General features: G+C 41.8%; 1 protein-coding gene across 2 annotated transcripts in view; it reads right to left on the reverse strand.

The window, feature by feature from the left end:
* Positions 1-336: 336 nt before the first annotated feature.
* alx3 (ALX homeobox 3) overlaps positions 337-14,994 on the reverse strand; it is a 29,068-nt gene continuing 14,410 nt past the window's right edge. Inside the window, exons 3-6 of one of the 2 annotated variants that reach the window (XM_015342431.2) lie at positions 14,231-14,535; positions 4,202-4,494; positions 3,389-3,517; positions 337-3,022 (exon numbers count right to left, since the gene is read on the reverse strand). In XM_015342431.2, the coding sequence (XP_015197917.1) occupies positions 2,699-3,022; positions 3,389-3,517; positions 4,202-4,494; positions 14,231-14,535 (1,051 nt within the window). In that variant the 3' untranslated portion in view covers positions 337-2,698. Of the gene's footprint in view, positions 3,023-3,388; positions 3,518-4,201; positions 4,495-14,230; positions 14,756-14,994 lie in introns of those variants that run through there. The other variant, XM_006628438.3, reaches the window with a different exon arrangement.

Here is a 14,994-nt window from a genome sequence, read left to right on the forward strand (position 1 = left end):
TGTAATGAATCTACAGCATCATATTGATCTTTTATGCAGAATCTGCACCTCTTTCTGTTTACAAATAGTTTAAAGGAAAAGTGTTAGGTTAAAAGGTTTTTTTGGGGTAACTAAATGAGTTAGTGATAAAAGCATTAGATTATATGTGAAAAAATGTAAATTTCTTTTTTTATTCAAAACAGGACTTAACAGCTGTACTAGATTTTGTTTATTAAAACACATTTTGTTTGGTACAAAACCTAAAACACAACAAATTAATTTCCACCCACGAGGCACTCTGCTGTGGGCACGGGGCATGTCGCTGTGGGCCAAAGAGTAAAGGCACAACCAGGTGAGTCTATAATAAAAAGATCACGTGGGCATTCTGATTTTCTAATGGAAATGAGCTGCTGTGGCTTTAATTTGTCATTGTTAATGATCGTTTTTTAATCATTACTTTTTGAGTTAGTGGACAGGCTCCAGGTATCTCAGGGTTAAAATGGGTATAAAGACTTTCATGGAAAACCAAATTCTCATGACTTATGAAAGTGCCTTTGGTTCTTATGAGGTTTGGCAATAACTCGTCTCTTCTGACGAGAGTTTATCAAGTCACTATAACCCAATAAAAGGAAAAAAAAGGCTATAATTAAATCGAGAAGTCCTTGGCAGTGCTAGGTCTTTTTTAAACATGTTCCCTTGTGCCTTCAGGGCTGTGAGTAGGAGGAACTTTACCACACAGCCGGGTTTTTCCTTTACTGTTGCATAGACGTCTGTGAAAGTCTCACCATTAAAAAGGGGGCTGTGAAAGTGTTGTATGTGTCCAGAGCTTCACCAAGCTAAAACTGAGTGCAACATTTCTTCCCATAAGCAGTCATAAAGCAGCCATCTCACAGGGCACTTGCATTTCTCAGCCCTGGCATTTCTGAGCGTTCAGGCCGAAATGAAATGAATGCAGCAGCTCATGAAAGCATGGCCTGTTTTCAGGGAGGAGTAGGTTGGTCTCGGGTGGAAAGGCAAGAAAAAGATTAAATAATGCAATGTATTATGAGCCAGACCGAACAGGCTTCTTAATGGTCACAGCTGGAAAGACTTAAAGGTTCACCTGCGATCTTCGCGGTGCTGTTGAATTAATTCAAGTTAGGCAGTGTTCGCGGTTCATAGTGAGTGGAGAGAGTTCAGTCAACGGAGACAGGGTGTTGTTGACATAAGCTCGTCCAGTCTTACAAAACGGAATGGAGCTCCAAGGGTCTGCGCTGTGCTCAAGCACCGTGGAAAGATGGGAAAGGGAAGCATGTGGAATCTTTTACTGGGCAATGAAGAGCAGGCTTCCCTCGGGGTTAGCATGAGAGGGGCTTTCTGTGCTCAGATGTGGCTCTGTGACTCAGCAGCGATCTGCTGCACAGGCACGCAGACTTCAGAACTACATCCAGTGCTCCCATCCACAGCTCTGGCACAGGACGAAGAAAATAGATGCCCTGGCTGGGAAAGTACACCTGTTCATTCTGGACCAGGGAACAGTGCCAAAACACCAGGTTTGGGAGAGGAGGGGTGAAACCGTAAGCTTTGCTAGCCTTTACCGTCTATGCATACGCTGCACAACCAGGACAAGCAACCTTAGTTATGACAGAAATGTATATAAAGGGACTGGGCTAGCAAAGCCCACAAGTGCTCAATGAGGCTGAGGGTGCCTATGCATAACTCTGAAATACAGCACAAGAATTAAAAAACTAATAAGACAAATAATTCCCTGCGGCCGAGGGAAATCACAATGAATAAGCGGAGATGACCATGTGACCAGGCCACTTTGAGACAGGATGGGATTTTCAAACTGCCCTTTGATGAAAATGTGTACACTCAAAATTTACATTCCGACAAGGACATGATGCTGATTGTGCTAATTAATGGATTTTAATGTAAGAGAAGCTTTAAAATCCCAGATCACCAGGAAATTGTTTAACTTCATTATTGCTAACATAGTTTATCAATAATTAAGACATTTTATGAACTTTTAGCAGCAGATTGAATTGGCCTAGATTTCCCCCCTTGAATGAGTTGTCGTCTAATTTAGCACTAGAAGGTACAATATAACAATCAATATCAGTTTGTATCCGCTCTGCGATGGAAAAGTTTAAAACATTTATTGTTCGTCACCATTACACGTTTTACATACAACAAAAAATATGATTAACATTCAAAATTCATATTTAAATAGTTTTTTTTCTTTGTTTTGCCCACCTACAAAGCAACACCCAATTAAAAAAAACAACAACAATTAAAATTACTAACATGTCACACAAAAAAGGGGTCTGTGCAAGCTGTCTGCAGAGAAATGAGGTCCAGCACTCCAACACCATCCTTCACTCTAGTTTGACGGTAGACACAACAGAATGGCTTGTTTCCAATCAGAGGGTGAAATTCTTTTCCATCATTCCCAAAGGGGGGATTTCAGTACTGCGAAGAGCAATGGGCTGCACGCCATCGCGGATACACAGGCAAAGGCTTGTGGGAGACTGGTCGCTGTAGTACCTGACGAGAGAGTCGAGGATGGGGATGTGGGGGGTGGCCGCGGATGTCCCAAGCCCTGATCTGGAGATCCAGCTCGGCAATGCCGCGTCTCCTGCCCCCAGCCGTTCAGATGGAACTGTTAAAGGTGAATGCACTGTCCTGCCCCAGCGCAGCTCCCCAGTCTGTGCACCTCTCAGCGGGCGCGGTCCTGTAGTCACGTGGGCCAGGAGAGGAGGCTGCCTGGCTCCTTGGCCTTCATACGCAAGGCCACCAGGCCAGAGGGCTTGTACTCGGACTCGGGCATGGGCACGGGGTCGAAGGAGTGGCTGCCGAGGCTCGCGGGGAAGCTGTGGAGGGAGTAGAGGCTGTTGATGCCCGGGTGGTGATTGGGAGACCCAGAGATTCCCATGAAGCCCGGGATGTTGCCGTGGGAATGGGAGTACGGGGTCATGCAGGACGAGGGCACGCTGTCGGGGGACAGGACGCAGCCTCCGGCCGAGCTGCCAGAGCTGTTTCCAGGCCACAGGTTGTTCTGGATCTGGAAGATACATGATAGGGACAAGGTTAATAGCTGGGGGCGCCAGAGACTGTCCCTTAAGCAACGGGCTTGTTAGTGAACTATTAAATAACTAAACTAGCCTTCAATATTTATAGTTTCCTTCATTCAGGGGCTCAACATCTTGGTAAAGTCCCTTCTTAAGATGATAATCGGTTCAATTGTTGAGCTTGCTCGAACTGAAATTGGGATTAAAAGAACTCTAGAAAGCCTTGTTCTTCTCCAGGACCTGTCAACTTGACTGTCGGACAACAGTCTTCTGGAGTGACCCAATACTCGCGCGCGTCTCTCTGCCCCTGGTCACCCAGCCCGAGATTCAGAGCTCGGCTGCCAGGGGGGCGGGGGTACCTGGGGGTAGGCCTCGGAGCGCGGGAGGATGGAGATGTCGTAGGTGGCAGCGAAGTGGTTCCGCACCTCCTGGATCTTGCCGTAGCGCTCCCGCTTCCTCCACTTGGCCCTCCGGTTCTGGAACCAGACCTGCGAGGTCGGAGCAGGAAGCAGAACCGACATGAAAACCCAGCGCTCAGGCTGTCACTACCGGCGGTGCACGGCCACGAACACGATACGACATAAACCTGAGCGCGATAGCTCCTGGACGCCGGGATCGCGACACTTTTTAAGGTAAAAGCAGGGGATGATGTAGCGGAGTGCAGTAAAACAAAGGCAGGGTTCACAGCGAGAGCTACGGTGAAGCATGCTGTTTACTTTGAGATTCTCTCTCTGCACAGAGCTGCGCAGCTTCAAACGCAGCTAACCAGGAGTGACCCCTGCCTGCAAAGTGCACTTCCTCGTGCAGCAGCCACTCAACTGAGTTAATGATGGTTAACTGAAGGTAGCCTTTTTTATTATATTCTGAAGTCAGACACGAGGTTGGCATTTCCCACAAGTCTTGTTATGTGTGCATAGTGTCGACATGCCTGGGTTTTATGATTGTAGTCCATCACTGGCAGAGATTTTACATGACTGAGTCGAACTCTAAAACAGCTGCATGTGTGGATTGGTAGCACTATGCAAGCTCTCAGGTCTCATGTTTTCCAAACCGGGACTGCTCTAAATGTAATGTCCAGAGGCTGCCGGTGGCAGATCTTCCTCCGACGGCTGGAAGGGTGGGTACGACATTAGGGACTGCAGCTGGAGAGGAGGGGTTGCAGGGGACAGTACCTGGACCCTGGCCTCGGTCAACTCCGTGCGCAGTGCCAGCTGCTCGCGGGCATAGACGTCGGGGTAGTGTGTCTTCTGGAACACCTTCTCTAGCTCCTCCAGCTGGAAGGTGCTGAATGTGGTGCGGTTGCGACGCTTCTTGTTCTTGCCCGACAGGTCGATGGAGTCGGCGATGGAGTCTCCAGGAAGCTCGGCGGGCGGCTCCTTCATCTTGGCACAGTCGTCCAGCGCAGGGCGGCATTCCGAGGGCAGCATCTGGTAGCCCAGGGGCTTGGGGTGGGGCTTCTCCCCGGCTGCGAGGAAAACGGGGGGGCAAGGTCAGAGGGAGACGCGCTGGGGCGTTAGGTTTCCGTGGAAACCCCAGACTGTTTATCCATGGGGCGGGAAAGTGAACAACTATTATTTTACCATCACATAGCAACACGAGCGCCACAGCAAGAGGAAAGACACACACAAAATGTAGGTAACAGTAGAAATAGAAGCCTTCAATAAAAATAGGCAGGCTTGATGCAGGGGTTGAGTAAATATGAAACAATGCCAAGCTCTAAATGGAGCTGGCTCAAACACAGGAGTACCTTGGACTCATTTAGAGGGTGACACGCAAGGCTGGTATTCTGTCAATGGGCCTGGAATGGCTGTGGGAAAACGGGCATGATTCCAGTACATTCGGGGGTGCTCATTTTAATACGACAGGGTCCTGTAAGTTTAACAGTAAACAGGCTACGGATCTGCATGCCTTGCTTTACCCAGGAGATGCATGCCAGTTAGTGGAGGAAGTAAGGTTAGGACAAATGAACTTTCCCATGTGCTGTCTGGGCAGTAAATTGCTTTTTCGCTTGAATGGAAAGTGAGAAGCTGATTTACTCACAAGACAGCAAAATAAAGATTCAAACTCATGATGCTCATTTGTGCTATTTTTGGACTGCGACAGCTTGTCTGTACCTCAGCATATTCTTCACTCTGGAGACAGCTGCAGAAGCAGTATGTTTCATCTCTCATATCATATCAAATGCAAGTGAGGTTCGTATATACCATAGTCACCCATGTTTTGTTATTCAGCTGCGTTAAATATATCACTGCTATTAATATAAGTCAAATAATGTTAAATGACTTCCTTAGCTGACTGGACTGAAGATAGCAAGGTTTATAAAGTTTCAATCTGAAGAGTCAGTAAAAAACAGAAGAAAATAAAATTAAGCAACAATGATGACAATTTGTATTGACAAATGTCAACATTCTTTTTTGAGTCTATATATACAACTGTTAATCTCAACTGGCAGAATTTTTTCTTCATCATTCTTCATGTTTGCTATGGTAAAGTCACATTGCAAGTGCAACGTGTTACAGGGCTTATGAGGTCCTCAAAGGACTTCACAACCGCAAAAATTCGACCTGAAGAAACTGGTCTTGAGCCGTGACTTTAAAACAGATACTGGATTTGTAGGGAGGGAATTTCACTATAATGGAACTGGACAATTGCGTGATCTCTTGACCTGGAGTTATAGGTGAGAATAAGACACAGGCAGAGATAGAGGCTGTTAACAACTCCCAGGGAAGCAACACACAGAGTTTTTTAAATACTTTCTATTTTATACATCTTAACAGCTACAGTAGGTGTGGCATCCCTGCTGTGTTTTTTAATGCAGAATTCAGCTTGATTTTTTCCATACTAAAATGCCAGATGTATTTTTTTTCAGCTTTTACTTTCCCTTACATTAGAATGCAAACTTTCCCCTCCAATTCCTTAACCAGAACACTATCAACCCGTGACGTCAGTGTTCATATAAAGCTCTTGGCGAGAACAGGAATTACAGACGGTGTCTCTCTTTAGAGGAAAATGACTTATAAGACAGATAAATCTCACACCGTTTTATGAGGCATATATTTTTTTATTCACAAATTGTAAAATTAAAGAATCAAATACATGCTGAGTAAATGTAAATAAATGTAATTTACTGAATAAATGTAAATATACATATAAATATTGTCACTGTATGTGTTTATTTTAGAGAAACTAATATTTTTGGGGATATTAAATGCTTTTGCTGTCATTTTGATTGATTGGTCATTTCCGATTAACTGTTACACTTGAGTGACTTTGTTGCATAGGCACTAATTCCCTTCTTTAGTGAGAGTGTGGATTGGCCACAGGTTATACATCGAGTTACCCTGCTGAAAACCAAGAAAGGAAAATAGAGAAAGAAACTGATGGTACCTCTGGTTATGAGGAGAACAACGCCTTCATGCTATCAGGATGTTAACACAATGCCTCAGGAGGACTCACCAGCAATGAGGCTCAGCTCTCTTCAGTGGTTTATTTGTCTGTTCATGCCTCTGAGGGTGCCAGAGACAAACGGGACGATAATTGTTGTCCTGAATAAACAAATCTATGGTGAAGGCTTGGGCACAAGTGCCTAGCTGCTTGCAGTGATTCTATAGACTCACCCTGACATGATAATATTCTAACAAGATAGCTCACATTCTCATGCTGCGCATGTTACAGCAGCTTTTGAGAGAGAGATGACAATGTGATAGTTATAAGGTGGGTTTCTGTACTTGCCAGATGTATGTCTTATTTAGAGCTCAAGGACAACTAAACAGCTACATGCTTTTCCAGGCTCTACTTGACAAACGGATCAGAATCCTACAACACAATATGTTCAACCTGGCACAAAACAGGAGCCTCAGAATTAAAGCTTGAATTGCATCCAATGATGGCCTATGGTTTGAAGCTACTGGCCTATGATTTCACTTAAGATCCCCTGCCAATCTTCCCATGTTCATCTGCATAATGGATTCCCCTGCATCAGGGCTCAGCATGCAAGAGACTTAGTAGAGACTTCTCTTGCAGCAGAGGACCTGCACTGTCTAGGGAGTGGCTCACCATGACTCTGAGCCTGTAAGCAACCGGGATCGGATCCTGATACAGCTACATCTGCACCTGTCATATTAGTCAGGCCTTTTCAATAAGATGTCAGAGCACCTGCAGCAAAAAAACATTTAGCCTTTTTTCTGATAATTATACAAGGCTGGCACAGAGCTCAGGGAAAAAAAGGGATTCTGAGAGGGCTGTTTTGACACTGAATTTCTCTCCGACTAATATGCTTTCCAGTCAGATGGTTATAGAAGCCAGTGATTGAGAAAGGGACTCAAAGTACAACGCAGAAGATGCACGGTAGAATGGCTACGACTGCACATTACCGGGAATAAAGAGGTCTGCCTGCAAGTTGATTGTTCCCCTACATCATTGCAAGAACAGATGTCAATTAGAAGCATATACTGTATGAAGGATCACAAATTTTAAAAAGAGAAAGCAGGCCATATAAACAACACTGGAAAAATATGTAGTCGATATTTTCAAATTGAAGAACACCACCACTATGTTTCTATAAATATTTGTTAGTTTTATCACCGAAATTGTGTTGACCTTGTTTTAAATTAACTGTACAAAGCTCTGAAAACACCTCCTGGAGTCCAGTCTTTTCACCAGCATGTCAAGAGAGGATCAGATGTTTTAAGCTTTTATCCTCCAGGTTTATCTACTTTCTGTATAACGTGCTCTGTTTTTTCTGGCAAGTCAGTACATCAAGAATATCAGAATTGATTTCTCTCACGTGCATAATAAAGAACTATTGGTATATACAGTATACATAACTTAATCAAAGGTTTAACGACAATATTTGTCATTTTAAAAACATTGCCAAGAAAAAAAGAATATTTTCCCACAAGCCATGGAAAATCAGAACTAGCTAAACTGTTGAACAGGACCTTATCCCCTTTTATTGATATTGACGTGTTCTTGACAGAAACCCTAACTCCAACAAATAAAGCCGGGGGTACCCCATTCTTTTCAGTTGTTTAAAGTTGTGAGAGAGAAATTGCCTTGAAAGTTACCCCACGTGCAGAAATCACAAGCCATGTTGATAGAGAGCAAAGACACAGTCTTAATTAACAGTCTGACTTTCACCAAATGGACCATCCACAATGCCCAGGGTGTCGGTCACACACAATGCAACCAACACCCTGAGCCACCATCCTTCCACACTGTGCAGCCTCTGTAATCAGTCCGAAGTATTCCCTTCCTGGGGTTTCTTACAAAACAGAAATGTTTCCAATACGAAACTGGAAAATGTAAGAACTTCCACTTGGATTTCATTGTGCAATATATAAACTCAAAACATTCTTTGGTTGTGGGAAATGAAAATCAATCCAACTCGCATCTTGCAAAAGTGGAAATTCACAATACTATAATGAGTTATTTAAATCTCTCAATTCTAAGAAAATAAAATCGAGTCTTCCGTTTCAAAACTACATTTTAGAAACAAGTGTGAAAACTCCCGAAACGCACCAGGTTAACCTGAAGTGGGTTTAATCAACCCAACATACACAACACACACTCATTGCTGGTCACTGTCACTGCTGTGTAAGTGTAAACTGTATTTTCTTTTCAAAGCTAAGCTTGGCATTGTGAAGGAATCGGTGCAGGAAAGTGACTCAGTTGGGCTGAAAAGGCTGTTCTCGTTACATCATTTTATAAGCTGAGGTTTATAATCCAAGGGTTTGTGAACGGGGCGGCCGAGTGAAAACTGTGTGAGCTCACATTCTGCGCTTTTCAAGTGCATTTCATTCCACTTCCTAGTCCGACAACTGGTGCCCCCTGCCCCTGTCCCAACCACCTGTCTTTCCGTTCAAATTTAAACACCTTAGAAAGAAGGAGGCTGGTAAAAACCAAACCGCGAATCTTGTTTTGAGAGAACCCTGATTGTGAAGCTAAAAAAGTAACTCTTCGTGGAACTGTGTGGTGAAATTTGTCCTTCTTCACATGGAGCTCTGCCGACCCTGCACTCCCCATGCGGAGAAGAATTGAAAGAGGCAAGACAGCTTCATTCATAACACAGATGAGCGACTTATCTTAAATCTCTTCTAGAGGATTGTGTGTGACACCAGTAGTGCTGTCGAGGGACCTTTGGCGAGTTCCAGCACACCGTGGCTGTGGACGGGCCACGGAAAACGCACAGAATTAAAGAAAATACGTGAAGCCCGGCTCGCCCAGCCCAGTTCAAAGACAGTTTTCCAAGAGCAGACAAAACAGGAAGGCTGGTATTCCACGTGAGTCCGAGAGACGAGGGACCGGAGGAAGGAGAGCGATCTCTGACATGGAGATGGTTGAGGGCCTTGGTATTGTACAGAGACACCAGGGCTGGAGCGGGGGAGTCCGCCGACTGATTTATCAAATCAGATGACATCTTTGAAGAGAGAGTGGTGCTGATAACGACATTTTTTTAACAGACCACTATTTAAAGTCCCTGTGAAACACAGCTGTGCTCTTCAAGAAAAGAGGACTATGTACTCTAGTACTAAAGTAATAGGTACACTTTCCCAATGGTGACATTCTTCTCCTGTAATTTCAAAGTTGTTTTCAGAAAAGAGACCGAAACAATGTTTACTATTTCTTGACAAGCTTGGTAGGGACATATCAGAATGATAAGAGTAGAAAGCCACATATTATCTTGTTCATTTTTACGTATTTGAAGTCTGTTGTTTAAAATTATAAAGGGTACATCATTGTCATATTAAGACATTGTCCTGATGTTGTGTAATTGCCTGTTGGAAACCATAGCTTAAGTAGGCCTTACTGTTTTATTGCCAGAAAATGAACCAGATACATATGTCTTTGTTAACTCCCAGAAGTGTGTTGATTTTGGCAGCAATATGAATTGCAGTGTATATTATACTGATGATTAATATTATTAGTCTACATAACAGTGTCTTTAAATTGTTGGAATAAATTAAACTTGGATCATTTATGTCATTCAGTGCTCTCTTTAGTTACGAAAACGATTGCTGACTTTAAAAAAAACGTCACAGCAGAGTTAGAATCAGTGTCGCTAGAACAGAACAGTTCTTACAGTTTCTCGAAATGCTGATCTCTCCTCTTCGGTTATGCTGGAAAGACTGCCGACTGGCTATTTACCTTCTGAACTATTAGCATTTCGGCTTTTCATAAGACCTGACTCAAAATTCTAAAAACTCGAACATATTTCAAGCAGTCAGTGCCTTAGAGCGGTGACCTCCGTCCCTTGTCGGGATTTTTTATAATACCAGAGAGGCGAGGTCAAGGGTTTAAGCTTTAATTTATACCATAAGGCATTATCAAGCTGAACTGTACGCTTTAATCGTCTCGGTTTACCATTACACGATGAACCGTACCGGAAACTAGAAACACATAGAGAAGGTCAGATTTAAAAGAATAAGGATGTATATGCGGATTTTCGTTCGCCATTTTCGAATTTCAAGGCTTAAATAGTTTATAGCGGCGTGTATTTTTTTCTTTCTGTATCTTGAAATTATGTTTTTATTTTAAATGTCAGAGAGCAGGACGTTTATTTTTATCGAAAACCAACCGAAGATAGTCATTAGTTTTTTCAAAAGGTCGCCTGACAGTGGGTTTCGTCTCTTGGCCTCCACTATCACGGTTTGCTTTCTTTAGGCTTAACAACAACGCAGAAGACAAAACGCTATTAAAACATTCCTATATAATAAGAATGCAATTATAAAAGCTCTCGGTACTCTTGAGAACTGAGAATCAGTTTCTGCTTTTCAGTTATCAACTCCAGACATTAATGCGAAGATAACGAATGGGCCTACTACCGCACAGATGTCTGTAATGTGGAGCGATTTAAAAAGTGTCATAAAAACTTAAGGTAACTTTTTAAGTGCCATTTAAAAGAATATGAGTTGAGCCTAAGTTTTTCGACATAAAACTTTGTACCAGGGAGTGGTGCTTAGTCTTAGTTTTGGACAAGTACAGTATTCTATTGAATATGCACTACCTTAAACAAACTGGAAAATTTAGCATGTAAAATATATTCCTAATTTGTACCAAAGTTCGGGTAGCCTGTTCTATCAGAACAGATTTATCTCGGACTCGTATAGCATAGAAGACTTTTTGTGGAGTCGGACGTTAGTAGAGAAGCGTGTTTAGACTACTGAGGCGGCAGACTGCAGCGAAGCTGTGGAGAAACCGCCCGTTAATTGTGAGGCAAGAACTGAAGTCGGTCTCATAAACAGACCTTTGCCCCCATCTTACTTCACTTCAAAACTTATTGTAATTATAGTGTCAGGGCGCTGATAAACCGAGCTGACACTTTTATCGCTACCCCTCAGTTCCCGCAGACATTACTAGGCCGTTTGATCCCTTGTCAAACGGACATGAAATATTTTTCTCGGATCCTTGTAGCCTCTACAACTTTATTTTCTTCTTCAGCCGTATGTTTTTAATTTCTGTGTTTTTCAGAAAAATAAATTAGCGCCTCGCCTTCAATTCGTTTTCGACCCCAAGCTCGAACAATTCCCTAAAAAGTACTGGACACAACCAGTAGATGCAGGGTCCACATAACCTCTTCTGATATAATTTAAGATCTACCTTCTGCAGAAATACTTTTTACACAGGAACGCGTTAAATTAACAAAATCCCAATCAGGGAAACTATTTTATTAATTCGCGAGTTTTCAGTAGCACCTTTAAATTCTAAAAAGGTAAGCCCGTTGCCCTCCGTTCAGATAGGTTGCCTTCTATAGCTGGGCAGCCTAATCTGTCATCAGGATGAGGCACAGCTGGTGCAATCAGTGCTTAATGCTTTGCTATTAAAACAACGGAGTGTTTACCAGGACAAACGCCTTTAATTACCCTGCCTCTCTCACTCCCGAGGGTGTTCTGTGCCTTAGCCTCTCGCTGGACATTATGTGTACATTTAAAGTATTTTAAATGTGAAATTGTTTTATGGATAGACTAGGAGTATTTGCAAAAATAACCGAGGGCGATCAAACTAAATAGTTACACTGAGAGAAAAAAAAATGAAGCGATCACAGAATCATAATTCATCAATTTCCCTACGGGATTAATAAAGTATGGTATATCTATCTAATTTTAATGTTCTGTTTGTATTGCGTTATACGTGTACATGATTTAACTTTTTTTCATTTTTCTACCTTGGTGACGCCCTGCAGATTGTGTGTCGAACTAAAATAATGTTTCAAACCATAAAATATTAAACCATATGTGCAAACACAATTTCAGTAGCAAACATCCTCTCCACACGTGTCATCGAAACAATCACAACATGATTATTTGTCAGCACTTAGGCCTTTTCGAATCACAAAGCAAGCAAGCTCGCACAGAATCCCGACTTGTTCCGCAATCCCAAAAACATGCCTAATTAATGCGAGTTCTCGCCCTGCTCCAGCTGTCTGTTGAAGAAGTTCTCCGTGCATCACAGTTTAATTATGTGTAAGCTTTCGGATAACCGTATATGAACCACAAATATAACGTCTGATATAAATGATTCTGCGCTGTAAGATAAAGCGAAAAGTAATCTGTAACAAGAAAAACACAGTACAGAAATGAACGATATTTACTGGACACTGTTGACTTACGATTTATTTCAAAATTTGTCCTGAACCTAATGACCAAACACGTATATGACTGGCGCATTCAAGCAAAGAAAGACTATTAGTGCATTCAAAACCTATAAAAAATATTTTTGGAATCGGCGCACGTTAAAATAACATCACATCTTGTGTATGTTTTTACATTTTATTTGTCATCCGTTCACTGGAAGAGTTTTCAAGATTTCTCAATAATTGACAGTCTGTGAATTATTAGTTTTAACACTTAAACGCATTAAATGCATGTACAGCACGTGTATCTGGTTTTATTTTAGATACTTTGTAGATCTTTAATTGTATATATGTTATGCAAATTACGTATATGTTGTATATTGTATATACACGTTACACTTTTGGACCCTGCACATTTTTATAGACTAATTGTCTATAAAATGCTTTCGTGATTATTATGTTTGAATAGTTATTTGATAAAAAGTCTGTTCAAGTATTTTTATTTCACAACCTTATTTAGGTAAGCGTGTGTAATAAATACACATCTACTCTTTATAGGTCACAACTACATCTGCAATGGTCAGTGTGAGAAGAAATGTATGTGCAAAATATGTATCTGGCAAGCAAGGCAATACAGACTTTTATTTTATTGTTGAAATTTAGTTCTGTTTTTTTAACAAGCAAAGTATTTAAAAAACAATGAGTTTTGTAGACTTTAGCCTATTACAGTAATGCCATTTTCATGGATTAGACTTTTTAAATTTTTAATAGTGTAAACAGAATTTTTAAACACCTAACATTTAACTAGAAGAAACTCTAATGGCATCATACTGCCGTTTCTCCTAAACTCTCCCTCTTTTCACCAATGAAATACACGCGGAAAATATCACAAAAATGTAAAAGGATTGGAGTAGGAATGTAGTAAGAATCATATTCACCCGTAATTACGCACGCAGATCAATGATAAAACTGCTCTGCCTCTAAACTCTTTAATATTTCTCTTTTTGAACCAAACACTAAAGAGTCAGCTGACGCCCGATGCTCGCAAATGTGCATGTTTTCATTAAAAATAAAATAAAAACATTGTTTTCAAAATAATCAGAAATTGACGTAATAATAAAAGGCATCATAGCCTAGTTCTAGTTTCTTTGCCTCAAATTTTTAAAAAGAAAACTGGTAATCTAAAACACAAACTGTCCAACAGAGACTGTTTTAAAAGACGTCAAAAACAAAGTACAGGTTACAAAAATCAAACCATCCCACTATATTATATAAACTAATACCTTTGTCCGTTAATAAGTTTGGACGATTTCATTCAAGTAAGAAATAAGTGACTGAGTAATCATGTCAGGCTTTGATTGCTATAAAAATAACAATTAAGTAAAAAACAAGCTACAAACAAGTGAACTATAAATCATAACCACATTTTAAAAAATGTTTTCGATTCCAGGAAAAAAAATTTGTATCGGCATTTATACTTCATACTTTTATTGCTGCTAATTATCATTATTATTATTACACAATGAATAAGAATTATTATTCCTGAATGAATGGTTCACTTTCACACACACTCATGCACGTTAATGTTTCAAAATACGTTTTTTCTTAACACGGACTGTCTTCGTCTTACCTTCCTGGTTGTTCTCGTAAAAAACTGCCTTCCCGCTTATCGATAAACCCTTTTGGCCCGGACTGATATTTTCCAAGTATTTGCTCTGGAGTTTCACCGGGGAAACTCGGGGATTCGGCGTGGCGCCGCCGTGCGCAAATTCGCCTGGGCTCTCGCAGAATCTCCCCACCCTGGAGGAACTGTAAAACTCGCCCCTGAGGCTGAGCCGGTGTTGGTGAGGGTGGTGCGGGTGGCTCGGCAGGTCGTCCCCGGGATGGAAGGATCCAGAGCTGGACTCCAGACCCGGAGAATTGTCTGGAGTGGTCCTGTTAGGGGGAGAGCAGAAAGACAAACAATTTTCCGCCTCCATCGCTACAGTCCAGCTCGCGGCTTTTGAACTTTCTGGGGTCTTATTTGGAGTGAAAACTTTTTTGAGATTTTTTTTTACTTCTCCATTTCCAGTGGGTGGGATTTAAAAAACATAAGAAACAAAGACCCCGCGAAAGCAGGAGGGGACTTTGCGCAGTCTGACTTAATCCAGTAAGAATTCAATCACGTGTGGTTTCTCTCAGTCCAATTAACTATTTAAATCCATTCCCGGTTTAGTTACTAAAACAAACAGACTGAAAGAAAACCAAGAGCGGGGGAGAGGAAAATTTGATGCAGGCCAAAAACACGACCCCCAGGTACACCGACAAGGCGGCGCACGTGATTGGCGGAAAGCGAAAATAATACAGAAACAGTGTCCGCAGGAATCAACGAGAAGGTGACGTTCAGCATCCTTG

Source organism: Lepisosteus oculatus, chromosome 5 (genome assembly GCF_040954835.1).
Source record: "Lepisosteus oculatus isolate fLepOcu1 chromosome 5, fLepOcu1.hap2, whole genome shotgun sequence".
Taxonomy (NCBI): domain Eukaryota; kingdom Metazoa; phylum Chordata; class Actinopteri; order Semionotiformes; family Lepisosteidae; genus Lepisosteus; species Lepisosteus oculatus.